The sequence below is a fragment of the Microchirus variegatus genome (genome assembly GCF_963457635.1).
Source record: "Microchirus variegatus genome assembly, chromosome: 11".
In the NCBI taxonomy this organism is placed as follows: Eukaryota; Metazoa; Chordata; class Actinopteri; order Pleuronectiformes; family Soleidae; genus Microchirus; species Microchirus variegatus.
Genome location: NC_139812.1, coordinates 13,588,119 through 13,606,464, shown reverse-complemented (window position 1 = coordinate 13,606,464; position 18,346 = coordinate 13,588,119). Strand labels below are relative to the sequence as shown.

General features: G+C 39.1%; 2 protein-coding genes across 2 annotated transcripts; one reads left to right on the top strand and one right to left on the bottom strand.

The window, feature by feature from the left end:
* Positions 1 to 351: 351 nt before the first annotated feature.
* tial1 (TIA1 cytotoxic granule-associated RNA binding protein-like 1) lies at positions 352 to 8,868 on the bottom strand. Its single transcript, XM_083898117.1, has 12 exons — positions 8,716 to 8,868; positions 8,039 to 8,135; positions 7,204 to 7,302; positions 7,009 to 7,063; positions 6,844 to 6,931; positions 5,216 to 5,291; positions 4,846 to 4,954; positions 3,804 to 3,899; positions 3,633 to 3,717; positions 3,304 to 3,427; positions 2,744 to 2,967; positions 352 to 2,615 (listed from the first exon to the last, which is right to left on the bottom strand). Exons 1-12 carry the CDS (start codon positions 8,742 to 8,744, stop codon positions 2,492 to 2,494), a joined length of 1,206 nt encoding a protein of 401 aa, XP_083754243.1. The 5' UTR covers positions 8,745 to 8,868; the 3' UTR covers positions 352 to 2,491.
* Positions 8,869 to 12,464: 3,596 nt separating this feature from the next.
* On the top strand, positions 12,465 to 18,177 carry bag3 (BCL2 associated athanogene 3). Its single transcript, XM_083897571.1, has 4 exons — positions 12,465 to 12,718; positions 15,209 to 15,544; positions 15,673 to 16,023; positions 16,138 to 18,177. Exons 1-4 carry the CDS (start codon positions 12,518 to 12,520, stop codon positions 17,023 to 17,025), a joined length of 1,776 nt encoding a protein of 591 aa, XP_083753697.1. The 5' UTR covers positions 12,465 to 12,517; the 3' UTR covers positions 17,026 to 18,177.
* The last annotated feature ends 169 nt before the right edge of the window (positions 18,178 to 18,346 follow it).

Genomic DNA, 18,346 nt, shown 5'->3' with positions numbered 1-18,346 from the left:
TTTCTACGTTGTTGTATATGTGATAAATGATTCAGTTATAATATAACAGTATATAACAACTTCTCCCACTTCCAGAACCTCATGTTGTAAACATATATACTTGAAGATCCTCTGTCCTTACAGAATTGTCCAAGTGGAAATGGGTCAAGTTATAAAGTAAACCCATCTAAAGTTACAATCCTTAGTTTAATAATACTGTGTGCAGTAGAATTACTGTTGACAATTTTACAATGCGTTTGTGTATAAAGCTCAGCATATTAGTGTACATTAAATGCACAGAATGACCCGGTTGACGCATGTCTTTATTTGAAGCGACTTAATATTTCCCTGGAAACGGAAATATGATTCCATCCTTTATTATTAAACATCACTTCAGTGGTTCAACTTCGATGTATTACTTGTCATAAAAGCAAATTGCCATAACATTCATTATTTTCAAGCAAGAAATATTGTACATGTCACAAGCCCGCAGTTCAAGCTGAAGCTTCATCTGCCTCCGGTCACATCCTGAAAAATGGCACAAAGTCTAAGATGGGGAAAATCTACAGTAGAAAAGAATTTGGATAAGGGGACCCTTTAAATAACACCAATTAAGGCTTATGCATAAATTATATTGCTGAAATTTCATGATGGCATTTTATTTCATAACATTCTACCAACAGTATGTACATTATTTCCTGACTGTAATCAAGCTCCATATTTACACTCTCAGCCAACACTAACCCCATTTTCTTAAATGAACACCCCCAATTTAAATGAAATAACAAAAACATCATCAAGAATGTTGGCTTGTACAACAGGAAATAGGTGACATTACAAGGTGGTGTGTGGTACACTGTACAGAATGGCACATATGCAAATAAAATCCAAATAGCAGGATAACGTTGAGAAATCCTCTTGCCACAATTAATCAGTGATAATAGTTTACATTGGCATATATGAAAATATTCTGCGAAATAAAGAGAAAATTCACAGGGCAGAAGAATAAATGATATATTTAGGAAAACGTCCACCGATTCCACTTAGTGGAATATCTACAAAATAAAAAATAATCCCAGTTTATAGTTGAAGTGTGGACAGTCGGACACAAAGGTGTGGCTAAAAATGATGTAAAAACCTGATGCAGAGCAGAAGGAGGGGCTGGTTTTGGTGCTAAATTAGGTCTTAACGTTTTATAAACTTTTACAGTCATCAAAAGAAATGACTATAAATCACTGAGGTTGGCAAAAGAACAAAAATGAGAAAAAAGGTATTAATGATTCATTATTCCTTCTAGGAAACCAGCCCCAGAATCAGCACACACACACAATCAGTTAAATTTACAAAGTTTGGGTGGGGGTTGCACTGTATTTACAATATTTTCCTTGAACAGAGAGCGTGTACTAGAGAGCCTTTCCGCTGAGACACAGGGTTATAAGTAAGTCCAACCAGGCTACACTGCAGTGTCAAATTAAATCTATCAAAACTAAAGTCTGCAAAGACCATGCCGATTACTCTGATACACAACATGAAAAAACTTTTTTTTTTTTTTGCTTTGAGAGCCGAGTGGGTGTACACAAATCTTACCCAAGAGATTCCACCTTAAGCTAAAATAATAGTTGTCAAAGTTGCTCGTACAAATTTTTCTAACACAAACTCACTCTAGGACTTCAACACACAAAGCATTTTGTTTTTAAAAATATGTCATAACACAACCAAAATTCCATTGAGCTTAGCCCATATCATTTTATAGCAGTCTGGTTCACTCTGGAGTATAAAATCATCAGACGTGCACAATGGGCGTTTGGTTATATTACAAAAAAAATTATCACTGCATAAAGACTTGAATTAATTACCCTCCTTTGTATAAAATGACAGAAAACTATGACAAAAACATTATGAAGAGTCCGTAACAAACCAATAAATTTGAAATATTCAAATATTATAAAACCTATTGGCAAACTGAAAGCAGATGTATATTGCTGTAGTTTGATAACTTAAATATTTATATTATCAAGTTTGAGGTTTCAAAGGATTTTAATCCTAACCATATTCCAGTGGGTTGCTGGAGTAACATGATGGCTTATAGGTAAATGTGCTTCTAGCTCCCAAATTGTTTTCCTAATACAATTTTTCTTACATGTTTTGGGGTGGGGTTTGGCTCGTCATGAGTGCATAACACAGTCCGTCCAGTAAACTTGCTAGTCTTGTAAATCATCTCTACTCAGGAGAGGTTGGTCTATCTACTACAGAAAAAAAACACGAGTTGCTTGGCTTTACTTGAGAAGGCCAAGAACATTGTTCCAAATCTAAACTCATCGAATATATTTGTTTCAAGTCCCAAGTGAAATTAAAATAGACATTTTAAAACACAACAGATTAACAGACTTTGGAGCAACTATTGGCTGCAAAGGCTTTGTGAATATGTCCCCCCCCCACCTTTCTTCTTCAAAGCTGTCCAGTTGAGGGTGCTGTGTGGTCTAAAGGGTGTTACACTTTGGTTTGGGCCAGCTCACTGTGTTTGATAGCCCGCCATGCTGAAGTTGGCCAGGTTGGACATCACTTGACCAGCTGGGGCTGCAGCCTGGGCTGAAGGAGATCCAAAGTTTCCCACCCAGGCAGGTGACTGGGACTGCCTGTCAAGATTACACAAATACTGAATTAAAGTAACTACTATGACTTGTGTTCATTGTGTACCAACTGTACAAACAAATCAGCTGTGCCGTAAAAGAAATTGATGCACTCAAAATAAAACAAGACTTACTCTACTCCAAATCCTTGCTGGTTCCACGTCTGGTTGTACATGCTATAGGAGGGAACCTGCCAACTGTTGGACACATACTGGCCAAACTGCTGCTGCTGCTGTTGTTGCTGCTGCTGCTGCTGCTGCTGCTGTTGTTGCTGCTGCTGCTGCTGTTGCTGCTGCTGCTGCTGCTGCTGCGGACTTCCATAGAACTGGTTCCATTGTCCCCACTGACTGTACTCAACCTGGGAAAAACCAACGGATATTTAAGTGAACACATCTTTGCAGCCACAGCTTTACATTCATAGATAGATAATAAATAAAAAAAATGAAGGCCCTAGTGACACAAGAAATTAATTTTGGTCTATATTGCAATTGTAATATTTCTGTTCTGTCACCATTATATTAATAAGAGATTTGCAGCACCATCAGAGACTTAATGGTTTCAGATTATCATTGTGGCTCATGGGTTAAGACACTGACCATAGACAGGTGTTCCACCCTTCTCTTCCCCCGTTTTCTCTTTAAATACAGCATCTGTTTTATCATATTAAATAAACTAAAAATTACATCATCCATACCTGCTGTGGACTTTTTGGAGTGTCGGCCGATTCTTTGCCCCAGTAGCACTTCACCGTATTTCCTTCAATGAAAGTACCGTTTACTGAAACAATGGCATGGGCAGCACTGTCGTGGGAGGAAAACCTGAGAAGAAAAACAGCAGCTTAGCAGTGCAGTTCATCTCACATCATTCCTGATGAGCGATTCAGAAAATACAGTATTAGTCTTCGATCTGACTTGTCCAGCATCAAAGCACTACGCTGAGGCCTTAGAAAACATGCCACAAAGTCATGTTAAGCGTTTGTGTTGACATCTAGAGGCCACATTTAGCAATAAACTGAGACAATACCTGATGAAAGAGTAGCCTTTCTCTGGAAAAACTCTGATCTCCATTATTTGACCAAAAGGTGAGAAGGTCTGTCGCATAAGGTGCTCTGAAAGAACAGAAAGAGATGTATATAGTTAATTGTTTGGGTATTTGATGAAAGTGAATAAAAAGAGACATAGAGATGATACTTGCCTGATAGTCCTAACTGGATCCCGCCACAGTAAACAGTACAGTTCTTTGGACTGGACTGATTCAGTACATCCTCAAACCTCAGCTGCTTCGAAGAACCTGAAATAAAAAACAAAAACTAAATTTGAAAAAGGAAATTCACATTTCAAACCTCAAATTAGATTAGATTAGATTAAGTTTATTTGTCCCACATGGGGAAATTTGTTTTCACAGACTGCACAATGAAGGACATACATCACAAACAGACAATGCTTTCCACAACACATCCACAGCACCAGTGACAACATACAGTACATGACGACACAGTGAAACAGCAGACAGACAGATCAGTGTTGGACAGACAGATCAGCGGGGCCTGCTGTTCCGGGCCGCTATAGCTGCAGGGATCAGGCTTTTTCCCAGGCGAGCCCACAGGGGTGAGGTATACGATAAACAAATATCTGAAATCCATGGACCTTAAGTGGAGTGTTCAAAGCTTATCTGGCTGACCTAAGAAAACACAACAGTGAGCAGAACTCATTTACACCCGATATGAAAAATTTAAGTTTTCTGTGACTGGATTGCACCTAAAACTACAGATGTAAATGCAACAGGACAAACTGAGGGCAGACTGGGATGCTATTAGCCACAATGAAAACTAGTGTGTGTAATAATGTTCTCAGTTCACATACAAAAACTATGTATCTGGGCAAGCGTTCCAAAACATCAAGGAAGCAGCAGGTAAGCAACTAGCAACCAGGAACTAATAACACAAAAAAGAAAACCAGAAGATGAGTATTTTCCTTAGTCCTCATGATATTCACGATACCTAAGAAAAAGTGAAGAGGAAGCCAATTGAAACGCACCATTAACTTTTATTTTACTAGCTTATGGTCAGAGAGCTCCAAATGCAGAACAAATAAGAATGGTAAATTAGTTGGTGCATAGAAGCTAAAAGATGACAGTCTGCAAAGTCCAGCAAAATCCCAAGAAAGGATCTAATCACCAAAAATAGTTCCCTGAATCCATGTGTGAGTGTTCAGTTATTGTGGGCTTTAAGACTTACTCTCCTGAGAACTCTTTGGAGCTGGTGGTTTACGCGTTGCCCAGTTGGTTCTGATTTGGCGTCCTCCCAGCCACTGTCCGCCCATGTTGGCAATGGCATTGTCTGCATCCTATAAATCCAAATCAAAACACAGTTATTCCCCAGGATTTGAGTATCTGAAAAGTATTTTAGTCACCGAAATCAATTCAAAATAAGCAATTACTGATTTCAAACCTAGTAATATTTAAAAGACTATGAAAACAAACTGTAATGTAAAACTATTTAGTTGTTGTGACTGCAGTATTAACTATGATTGATTCAATAGTAAAATAAGATGATAAACAGAAAATTGAAATAACCTTCAGTCTGAGTTGTTGCATCGGAGCCTTACCAGTTTGTTGTAGAAGGACACAAATCCATACCCCTTTGATTTGCCTGTCGCCATGTCCTTCACAACACGAGCATCTCTGCAGGAAAATGTTAAAACAATATCAGTGCTCTTTTCATTTTAACTGCTTCAAACTAAAACGAACCACGCAAAACACACTGAAATGTGAATCCTCTACTCTGTCCTACATAAAGATATATTAGCTATCATGACCTTTTACTGAGCACTGACTCAAAATGTAACACTCGGAAAAAACAAAAACAAAAAAAAAGTACAAATACATGCAGCCTACGGTTTATTCTAAATAATAATTTTAGATGTATTAACGGATCCTCACCTCTAGAGCACCACTTTTGTTCAATGCTCTTAAAAGTAGACTATTGATTTAAAGTCACAAAAGGAACTGATCATATAAATTACCATGCATTCTTAAAACCTGCTGATGGTGCTCTTCCTACAGTAGTATGTATATATAGAGAATATATGAAAAGAGAAAAAAAGGAATTAAACGGCATACATGGCCTGTTAACAGATTTCTTTATTTTTCCTGGTCAATTCTTTACCACCAATATGGAGTATGGAGTTTGAGGAGCTGCAAATTTTGAGAAATTGACATTTTCAGTAATTTTGGAAAAGGATCATTAGGCTGCAAACAACACTATGAAAATCAAAATGAGACAATATAAACATAAATTTACTAGACTGACTACAATAACTAGTGGATTTTGTTCATCTGGGCTAAGTCATGTTAACACATAGAATCTACATTTAAATACATGTGGAAAGAATGGAATAAATAGAGTTTTAAAAAAAACTACATCTGTGTCTCCAGAGTGCACATTTCCTTGCTGTGCCTTCAAGCTCCTGTCCAATCCTATGAGCATTTCTGTAAAATAACCAAAGTGCTATTACTTCACTGAGACCCACAACTAAAAGCTATTCAGGTTCAACACAAAGCTTAGATTTTGCTGACACACCGTACAATTTACTTACCACACCATAAATGAGTAAGGAAAAGCAAGAGTGGATTTAAGGCAAACACTTCAGTCATGAAAAGTACACAAGGAGTAAATAGCTGGAGTCAGGTACTTGGTGGCCTAATAACATTTGATAATGTAAATGACTTGTTTCAATCTGTAAGTGTTTTTTAAAAAAAATACACAATCTGTATGTTGAATAATATCCACTCTGATTTCACTTCTTTGTCCATTAACTATGTTTACATGCATGGATATGGATATGGTGTCCTAATACTTAATCACACAAGAGAAATTTGACAAATAATTAAAAATCAAACAAACAAAGTTTCTTTCAGGGCATAGAGTACTAAATTGCAGAACCAGTTAAACCAAGCCAGTTTTAAACATAAGACGTTCAGAGAGTAGCTCGTCAGTTGGGACATCAGCCATTGTGGACCAAAGTTTGAAATGAAGACATTCAAAATATCTTTTTTATGTTGTTGTATGTACATTTTAGACAATACTCATGTCATGTGCATGTAAACATGGCCATAGATGGCAAATCAGTCAGCATGAACTTACAGAAATTCCTTGCCTAAGTGAAAGAAACCAATGTGTGTGCATTAAAGAAATGAAATTACTGTACTTGGGTTAGGATTAAAAATAACTTACGAGATTTTCCCAAAAGGTGCAAATGCAGACTTGATATCCTCAGTGGAAATCTCAGGACTCAGATCACCCACGAATACATGGAAGTGATCTAGAAGGAAAAACAAAGGAAAGAAACCATTTACTATTGTCTAATATTTAGTAGTGACTCAATGTAAAAAAACTTACTGGATGTATCTTTCTTCTGGCAACTTGGAGTGGTGGCCCAATTTACTTTGACCTCCTGAAAGCAGAGTTCACATAGAGGATTTGAAGCCATGACAGACTTTTATACACTGAAGAACAAGGACCACAGGGAAAATCCAACAACAAAATAAACTCCTGAATCTCACTCTTATTTTGGGAACAAATGAGATGGCCTACCTTTCCTAAAATCTTTCTCCCGTTCATGGATGCAAGGGCTGATGCAGCATCTCTATGTTCAAAGAACTCCACAAAGCAATAGGGGTCATTGCTTGTATGCTGTGTGGGACAAAGTCAAAGAGCACAGCTCAATAACAATGAAAGAAAACAAGAACAATGCTGAGTTCTCCACTGGGGTCACAACATGTAAATAAAAAAGGGCTCATCAAGAATAAGATTCTATCCTTGATGAACTGTCCTTTCATTCTTAAATTCAATAAAGTACAACTAACTGCCTTAAGGGAATTGGGGCACTTTGAATTTGTTATGAAGTATCTGATATTTTCTTTAGAGTTAAAACCATTGTGTTGGTGTTGGCATGACAGGTGCTTTCATAGAGTAATCAATTGATTTGATCACATGGAAGACATCCAAGTTTAAAGCAAATTAATAAAACTTATATTAATAATCAATCAATAAACAAAAAATGATGGTACAATAAGTAAAGACATGTCAAGCAAAGAAAACACAATATTCCTTAATAAAATTTGCTTGGGGGACAAATGAGTGGAACATAAAAAAATATAGTGTTATTAGTGTGAATTTTAAATAACAGTTGAAAATGTAGGTTTCACTATCCCATACACAGTTGTGATCTAAGTGCAATTCAAAACCTGTATTTCTCAATAGTGGAGGACATTTTAAAGTAAAATGTTTATAAGTTCAAGTTTTCTTCTTGGTTAAAATGGAACTTAGTCCACCACACAATGTGAAAAGCAGGAGGACAGAAGACATAGAAATAAAATAAAGATAAGTACAACCAAAAACCAACATAACAAACATCGTGATGGCTCACCTCTGTGATCATTTTACAGCTTTTACAAGGTCCTATTTGGGTGAAAAGTTGCAGGATCAAAATTTCTGTTACCTCCCTGGAGAGGTTTCCCACATACCTGCAAGGAAAACAGGAGGTCATTAATTTAAGAGCTGATACAGTTTTCAGAGAACAATGAACGATTTCACACAGTGATAATATTTAGCACATAGCAAATAGTAACAACAGCATAAAAGTAGCAACACATTTAAATAGATTAACACAAATTATCAAGTTACACAAACAGTTAACAACAACACCAGGTATTGTGCTTCTAACCTTCACACTACAATAACAAATAATAAGTACAGAACACATCGTTACTGTTTTTACAGCTTTTCTGATGGACTGGGCCTAACAATATATTGAATAATTAGGGACATCGCGATATCGACATGCGCAACATACCGTTTTTGGGAAGCTAACCTTGAGAACATCGGAAATTAATTGTTCATATAATGTGAGGTACGTGAGCTTAACCAATATATGAGTTAATTAATCATGACCTTGAATAAACGACCTCGATATTAGCGAAGCAAACGTTTATGTTGTTTACCAGCTGTGCTGACTGTAGGTACAACGGCTAGCTAGGTTAGCTACCGGTTCCGACGTTAGCAAAGCAAACGCACATTAAACGTTTCCACATTAAAATTACTTACAGTGTTTTTGGGTAGCAGTCGTCGTCCATTGTCCTGACAGTCACCAGATACACAAACTTCAGCTGCAAACTTGTAATCGAACGATGACCGATTCCAGCGTTCGCAGCTAGCTAACTTGCTTAGAGAGAGACTAGTAGCTAAGCTAACCGGGCGGCATACGTCACGCGGCGAGTGGAGAGAACGTGCGCGTGCGTGGCTGTGAGCCCAGGCGCGGTCAGGGTGAGGCAGCATAAAAATCCATCCAAATATTATCAGTTTCTTACACGTCTGTATTGCAGTTTTATTTCTGAGGCAACATTTACACCTTCAAAGGCCACAATTACTTCTTATTTTAACATAGCCGATGATGTCTGTAAGCAACTGGCTTGACCGACTTTTATTTTGAAGTGGGACGCAAAAGAGTAGGCTTGTTTTAATCACCAGGGTGCGACTGTAGACGACCGCGAGTTGAACATGCATTATGACTAACATTCCTATTTTACAAACAGTAGCGTGCAGACATTTGGAAGGGCAGGGGCGAACATTAAAACGGCACCTAGTGCAAATGGTGGGTTGTGGGCAGGCACTATACAGGGACATCCCTTACAGCACATCACTTTCTATCACAGAGATGGAGCACTGAATATCATTTCCTACCTTTTTGATTGGAAGGGCACTACATCAATTTTATGCACTAGGAATGCCACTATAAATATTCACAATTTAAACAAGTGATAGATACATGACACTATGTGTAAATTATGTGTCTATCTTCTTTTGTTGTCATGTTTTATAGTCAGTGAACGGCAAACAAAATGTATCAAAAGGGTACTAAACCAGCCCAAGAACCTAATATCTGAATTACACAAACTTGTCGTCTATTTATAATTAACATATATCATGAAAACATATATCAAACACATAGAATGGAAATATGCAAATAAAAAATGAGAGAAACTTAACTTATTATAAAAATGAAAACACTGTTAATATATAGTAATAACAATATGTACTGAATTGAAAAATATCACAAATGCACACAAATATATTTATACCTTTATGCAGACACGTGTTGCTACAATGTGTTTTTAAAACTAGCACTAGGGGGCGCCAAGGACAGATTGTTTCAAAAATGGTATTAATAGTTTTACATACATTTTGACAGGTATTTATTTATTATTTATTTACTGTACATGTACATGTAAATGTCTGTGTCATTACTTAGTTTTAAGAAATGTTCATAAATAAATACTAAATGTTTTCTTTTCAATCGCTTTTCATATCAACAACAGTTTCAACTGATGTTAAATAAGTGAGCTCTTTTACTTCATTAGTGGTCACCTGAGAGGGGTGAAGGCAGGACAAGATGATTGGTGATAATACCAGAAAGCATCAACAGCTGTGTTGATCGCTGGCCTTGCAAAAGCCACACATGTCCCTGACATCTTAGCATGTGAATGTTCCGGAAACATGGCAGAATATTCCGGAAACATGGCAGAATATTCCGGAAACATCCGGAATCTGATAATCATTTATCACTGTGTTAATGTTTGCAATGACTTAATGCATCAATTGTTTGTTAATGTGTACAATTGAACAATGTGGGGATGAGAGGACAAATAAATTCTCAGGAGCTGAGAAAGCCCTCAAAAACCTGTACTGTACATATTCTCGAATACTATGTGTAACAACCATTTTCAGCAATTGGCTCTATGTAGGTTTTGGTATTTTGGTTCCTTCATGTGTAGGTGCTCAAACATCAAATAAAAAATGTAAGCATCTCCAAAAAAAAATACATGTGCTGGCCTCAGATGAATCAGGAAACATATTCCTTGTAGTATGAAGCTGGATTAGAGTACTCCTGTGATTAAACTCTGTCATTGAGCTGTCACCCGGCCCACACTATCATTTTGGCACCACTGACTGTTACATAATTGTGCATCAAGTCACAGCAAAATCAGACTGGGTTCCCTTGGACAAAAATTGTCATGTGGGAGTCTGAGTACGTCTCTTTGGGGGATCTTTTTCTGTTAGAAAGGCCAAGGAATCCCTCGTCAGTAATATCACACTGAAATCAATCCAGGAGTCCAGGACATTCACGGAGTCTCTGCAAAGTGTATTTATTTAAATGAACAAAATACAAAGTAATAACACAATATCAGCAGATCATGGACATAACATACAACATTTATGCAAAAGAAGGGATGACATGTATTAATTTATTGGGGGAATTAATTGTTTGCAAATTATTTTTTATTAGGCTTACTAATTTAATTACATAATTAATTTCCAAGGGGAAAAGGTGAGAAACAATGGAATATTTAGAGGGTTGCTGCTTGTGAATAAAAGTGTTTTGTATGCAGGATAATAAAGAACAAATGGCAGACAGTATTTACATCAATGTTGGTAAACTTCAAAATAAGAAATTATTTATTTTTTTATTTTTGATAATTTGGTACATTATGCAGTCTTGTATAACATATGTAAAATGGGGTAAAAGTGCAAGCATCTTACCAGAAAATTACTTTGGTAAAAGGTTGTGGGTTCACTTCCTGGCTCATGTGTCCTTAAGCAAGACACTTAAGACCACATGTTGCAGGGTGTGAATGGGTGAATGTCAAAACTATAGTGTAAAGCAGCTCATCAAGACTAGAAAAGCTCTATATTAGGGGCGTCAAAATCATTTTCACTGAAGGCTGCATTAGCATAATATTTACCCTCAAAGGGCCAGATGCAACTGCCATACAGAATAATGTAACCAAATATAATGTAAAAGAAAGGTAACTACTCTGTAACATATTGCTAAATAACATTCTGTTTTTATTACTTATTCAAGTTACAAATATGATGCATTATAGATGTAACTCGATGGTGTTTCTTGACAAACTAACAGTTTTAAAAGTCTGTATCTGGTCAGGGCAGACCTGCTCACACACCTTTGAAGCACAAGTGATTTCTTCAGCCACAATAAAACTAGCTCTCACTGCCACATCGTTTTTGTTTGTGGCTTTTGTGAACACATTATTTTGCGATCAAAGTCTCGATCTCAATTTCACTCGTCGCATGATGCATATACAACGATACACTGCAATCTAGTGGCGGGAAATGTGTTTTATGGTCAATGCACGCCTTAAAGCAGCATAGACCTATTTTAACACAGATTTTTAAGACCAACTAGATAGTTTGTAGCATTGGTGCAAAATTCGCCAAAAACGCCTTGCACAGTCATGCTCGAACCCTAATTAATCACTTGCAGGCCACATGAAATGACATGGAGGGCCACTTGTGGCCCCTGGGCCTTGAGTTTGACACTTGCGCTATATAAATACATACCATAACCAACTCTTCTTCTTCTGGTTTAATTTTGTAGTAATGAGTAACAAAGATATTTAGAGAAAATCTAGTGCAGTGAAAGTAAAAGTTGCTCCAAATATTAATAAAGTACAGATATTATTATGATTATATGCACAGTGGAGCATATCGTTAAACTATGTATAATTGATAGACTGTTTATTTGTAAGCTTTTTTTTTAATATCTGTTCAAGTCATTTGGGTGAATGGAAGCTCGCAAATTGCGGACTAAATTGAGCTTCACACTCTTCGGAGATTGTATCTGTCTGTCGAGGGTTCGATCGGCGACATAATAAGTTGGAGAACACACGCCGCGGCGGCGGCGGCGGCATCAGCAGCGGCAGCAGCAGCAGCCAGCACCATCCGCCCCCACCATGAACCTTGGGCGGTCACTGTTCGCTCTATTTCGAGAAACTTCCAGCCCACTTCACCACGTCACTTAAACCTTTAAAGCGTCCGTCGCCCATATAAAATGTCTCAGTATTCGACAGCCAGCCGCAACATGAACGGCATGAAGACACAGTCGCCGACACTGACGATGGCGAACAATGACAGCGAGCCTCTGCCCCTCGGCTGGGAAGTAAAAATTGACCCTCACACGGGATGGCCCTTCTTCGTGGACCACAACAACCGCACGACAACCTGGAATGACCCGAGACATGACACAAAAAAGGTAAACGAATACATTAAAGACACAGAACGGCGGGATAAAGTTGTTTTTTTGTCGACGTAAAACGACAACTCTTTTGACAGTTATTGTTCGTGCGTGGCGTGACCGGCTGTGGATCAGTGCTTCATCACTGTTGTATATTTGTCTTGTTGACTGTAGGCCTGCTATGACACCGTTACCCCCCCTCACAGACAGCTCATACGACTATTATAACGGGTGATCAACCCCGTTATGTTCCCGTGTGTCATGATCTCATACTATTATTACTCGATGACTCAGTCTTGCAGCGTGTAAAGGCTACGTATGTTGAGCTGCCAGTATTTCAACAACATGGCTTTCAAGGTGGGGGGAAAAAACACTGCGACGTCGGCTCATATTAAACTTTTTCCTTACAAGGATTGGAGCTGGTGCGGTTCACGCTGCCCGTGCTGCATGTGTGTGTGTGTGTGTGTGCCCTGTGGATCACATTCAGCTGTATTTGACACAAGAGACTGAGACATAGGTCTGCAGAGGAAACCAGTGTGAGCTGAACTGAGCTTCCCACAAGCTGCCAGTTGGTAATCTTTCGTCTCAGAGACAGACACCGTTGTCCAAAGTTAGTGTCCCGACGAATCTGCTAGAAAGACACAGCTGTCAGGGGATAAAATTGGTGCAGTGGTGTGCTGGCTGTGTGTGCACGGTACTCAAATGGCAGAGGGCAAAGGGTCGTTCACAGCTATTTCATAACTTTGGACATTGAGGAGAAATGCCAGTGGTCCACACCTTAACACAGTTCTCTGGGTTTTGTTTAAATGCCATGCTTACTTTTGAGATAATGTTATTGTCAGAGAACTATCTGTTGACCTGTTGCTTGTACCTTTCCATAGCTATGAAAACAACACTAAAAACTACAATCTACTTTGGAAAAAGTAAAATTCAAATTCACTAAAATCCAGGAATGGATTATTGTTTCTAATTGGGACTTGTCTGTACTTTGATTACTAATATTTTCTGTACAATAGATATTCTTATAATATGTTAAGTGGTATTCAGATAGTTGTGGAGATATTAAAAAATAAATAAAATCAAATTCAGAATGATATAGAATTGTTTAAGGTCCAGTGTGTAGTATTTTGAAGGGTTTATTGGCAGAATTGATATTGGGTGGGAATCACAGGGTGCCTCATGATATGATACCATACGTGATACAGTGTCCACGATACCAATAATACCACAATACAACCATTCAATACATTGCAAGACAATCATATAGCGATATATCATATCTGTCTAACTAAAGAAAACATTTGTGAAAAGTTAAAAGTACAAGATTTCTCTATTTATTCATGCGGATAGGGCCGTTATCCCGCAGTCAACTCCCTCTTCTTCGGCTAGCTAACTTCTACCAAAGTTTCCCTCATTCGTTTGAGCAGCGCCACCGTGAGGAGACTTCAAGTAGCGACACCTGGCGAGCGAAGCGGGAATTGGATGAGGAAAAGTGATAGATTGTGACCCACCCTTAGAAAATAAATATATTACCCATAAGTATGTTTGTATGGTTTGTCTGTCGCAGTGACAAGATCGGCTGTAGAATGGATGCTCTTGAGTGCGCTTGTGAGTCAAAGTTTGTATGCACAGAAGTTTGTGTTAGGACAAAATGAAACTCAAAAAGACTAGTGAAATTGGTTAAATGCTCAAAACAGTGGCTGCCTCTGATGCATGAGTAGCAGGATAGCATGGAGAAATTACATCTCAAAAGTAGTAAAGTGTAATAAAGTGTATCAACCGGTCTTTTTGCAGTAAATAAAAGTGTCTGTAAGTTTCTATCATGCAGTTTTAACTAAGCAGTGGCCATGGTTAAAATCTTGCATTCATTGTTTACTGCTTTATCCTCCACATGAGGGTCGCGGGGTAGCCTTTGCCATCCCAGCTGTTATAGGGTGAAAGGGTTAGGGGTACACCCTAGACAGGTCAAAAGTCCATCGCAGCAGGGCAAACATATAGAGACGAACACTGTGTAAATTACATTACTAGACAGACAGATAGAAAATAGAAAGACAGAATGTCCCAAACTGCTACACAAACTGGGCTACACAGCAGCTGCCTGGAGGCGCAGGGGAGGAGGGGGAACATTTTTTCCCTCCGACTCATCGGTTCTTCAAGTAAAAGTGAACACAGTTAAATGTGAATGATCTCAGAGACCGTAGTGCAGAGACATCTCGACTTCACAGCTGATCTGACCAGAGCTGACAGTGAACCACTATTAGGGATGGAACGATGTATTGTCACCCATCACGATTAAAACCGTCATTGTAATAACACGTTAATGATAGCCTGCTTGCCAACATATCGTTGTAGTCATTTACTTTGAAATACCACATCTAAAGACTTAATTGTTATGATAAGAGGAGAAGAAATCTATGTTCCAAAGCCATTGCTGACCTGTAGTGGCTTTGGTTCACAGAAGAAGGAAAGGTAAGCAATTAAACATGGCGTCTATTGACTGTGTTTCAGGTAAGAGACGTGTCTGCAAATGGTCCCAACATACCTCCAGACCCAAGCCCTATAGAAACACAGAAGACTTTTGTGAGGGAGATGAAGCACCCCATCCTTCGCCCTGGTTATGTTCCCATCCCAGTCTTCCATGAGGGGGCAGAACTGAGGCAGCAACAGCATCCATGTTACGCCTACATTCAGCCAACCATTGCACAGAATATTCGCACGGAGGGGCGAACGCCTTCTCCAACACCGGGGCTCCACTGCAGGCCCCGATCACCCTTACATGGACCTTCTGAGAGTTGTTCTCCTGATACTGGGAAGGTCGGCTCACCTGTTTCACAAACAGCAGAGGTAGAGTTTAACAGGTTTAAAGAAATGTACAATATTTTGTATTTAGACCTTTTCAACTGGAAACAAATGACAACAAAATACTGATTGTACATTGTCAATTTCATTTATTTTTTTTATTTTTTTTCAAGCTGTACACTGCCCCGCATCACCAACCCTCGCGGCCCAGCAGCACTGGTCTTCAGGCAGGTTATATCCCTATCCCAGTGATCCATGAAGGTGGAGGGGGTTCAGTACAAACACAGGCTCAGTTAAATCCCTCTGTCTACTCTCAGCGTGACCCCTTCTCAGAGCAACAGCAGCCCTTTCATCGCATTCAGACGGACGAATGGCCTGGCTACTCTGCAGCAATGCAGACTCCCCGGGAAAGGGCATCTCCGATACTGCTTCCCCAGCATCGTGACGCTGCTTCTATTCACCTACCACCTCATATTAGAAGCCATTCACCTATCGTAACACAAGTGCTTGGAGAAAGACCACAGGTGATTTAACTTTTGCATGTTTTCAGTTGGATTATTCGTTATATCGTCAATGTACAGTATATGTTGACTTAGATTGCTACACGCCATCCTAATCACTTATTTTTAACTCCAAAGGCTCAACAGCATGTCATCACAAGAGACCCTGCCCAGAAAATGGAGCAGGAACAACAAAGCACGCAGCAGAAACCCGAGAACATGCAGCTCCCCCAGCCACTGCACACAGAAGCCGAGGTCCAAAGGCCTCAACAACCTCAACACTTCCAACAGCTTCCACCTCAGCAACAGCAGTCCCAGCAACCGCAGCAGTTCCAGAAACCTCAGCAGTTCCAGCAACCGCAGCAGTTCCAGCAACCACCGCAGCAGTTCCAGCAACCGCAGCAGTTCCAGCAACCTCAGCAGTTCCAGCAACATCAACAGTTCCCACAGACACCATCTCCGACACCTACACAGCCTCAGCAGTCTGAACAGTCTCTGCGGGCATCGCCACAGTACCAGCCGTCCCAGAAAGCAGAGCAACCACAGCAACACATGGCTGATATTAAAGTTCAAATACCTCCACCATCAGAAGCCCATGACGTCACAGATGTTCCTCCAGAGGAACCACCTGTAAAGGTAGAAGATGAAGAGGCTGATCAGTGCCCAAGTCATCCAGGCTTGACTAAAGTAAGGCAGATAGTCGATCGGGTTGCTAAACTGGAGCATGAGGTGAAGTGTTTCGATGGGAAGAAGAATGATAAGAAGTACTTGTTACTTGAGGAACTGCTGACCAAAGAGCTCTTAGCACTGGACTCGGTTGACCCAGAGGGACGTGTAGATGTACGGCAGGCGAGGAGGGACGGAGTCCGCCGTGTTCAGAACATACTGGAAGCATTGGAGCAACTGGAGGAGCAGCCGGCTAAGCATGACTGTGAAACCACCATAGAGGGAGAGAGCCTGATACAGAAAGGAGAGCCCAGCATGATCACCAAGGAGAGTGCCGAGATGGCAAAGGAGATATCATAATAATGACTTCACACTTCATCATCAAGAGGAGAGGAAGATGGCCTGCTGTTCACATATTTGATAGTGAACAAGTGTTCACTGGCGAAGTCTCCACCTCCTCTGTCTGCAGCATTTGTAGAAGTTGCATGCATCAACAGTATTTCCTGCCATTCAGCACATTACGGATGGTAACTCAGTGCAATCATTTTCAAGCCAATGTCGTTGCCTTCTATGTGGTGCCAATGTTGTCAAATTAAGACAGTTGTCATGATCAATGTGTGTGACAACAATTTCTAGTCAAAGTTTGAATAAGAGGCCTTTATATAAGAAAGATAACTAGAAGTATTTTCTTAAGAGATGTTATATGGAGTGGCCTTTTGTCTCATTCAGCTTTTCTTAATCCACCAGGTCAGTTAGTTCATGAGTGCAAACACTGGGGCCTCAAGGCAGAACTGACTGCAGAGAAGCATTTTCCCTGTTGTGGCCACACGGCCATGTTTGAGCTGCTTCATCACAGAACACAGTGAATATATTTGTTAGATGCTGCTTTTTGGTGCATTACTGATTTTGCCATCTTTGCACCCAGCCTTCATTGAAATAGCTGACACTACAGTACAGCAGCACTTCAACTGAAATATAACTACTACACACGTTTTGATTGATGTGTTTGTGTGTTTGTATGTGCATTTGGTTTACTTGTTATTCAAAAACATTATATCTGTATTTATATATCATTATATAGTATTTTGGTACATTTATGAATGTATAATGATGAGCAGAGGTGAGATGGTGTGTCTTACTTGAGATTTTAGACAATCAGCACTTAGTGCTAGTCAGGAGCTGAAGATTGTCACAATGTCTTTGTATAGTTACCAAAGCCACAATCTGTAATAACACTGACACAGAAATGACCTTAAGCCTTATAAATATCAACTGTGAGAAAATGTCCAATTCATTAAGAGAGGAAGAAAACTTAAATTTAAAATGATTTTCTTGTTTCCCTGATTGTGAAGTAGTGTGTGATAAGAGAGAGACTTGGTGTCACTGCCTAACACAACTTTACAAATTATGGATTGTGGCTTAGAGTTGATCATTTGTGTTGAAGTCTGTTGTGTTGTTGAAAGCAAGTCAATCTTATTGGTACAATTGATAATAAATTGTATTTGACATGGATTTTGCCTAATATTTTTGATTAATAATGTTGATATCTTTTGATATTAATGATTATCAGAATAAGGACCCTGGTAGTGCTTTATTCAATTTTGTTTGTATAGTGCCAAGTCACAACATACATTATCTCAAGGCACTGTTCATAGCAAGGCAAAAAACCTGCTTTATATTA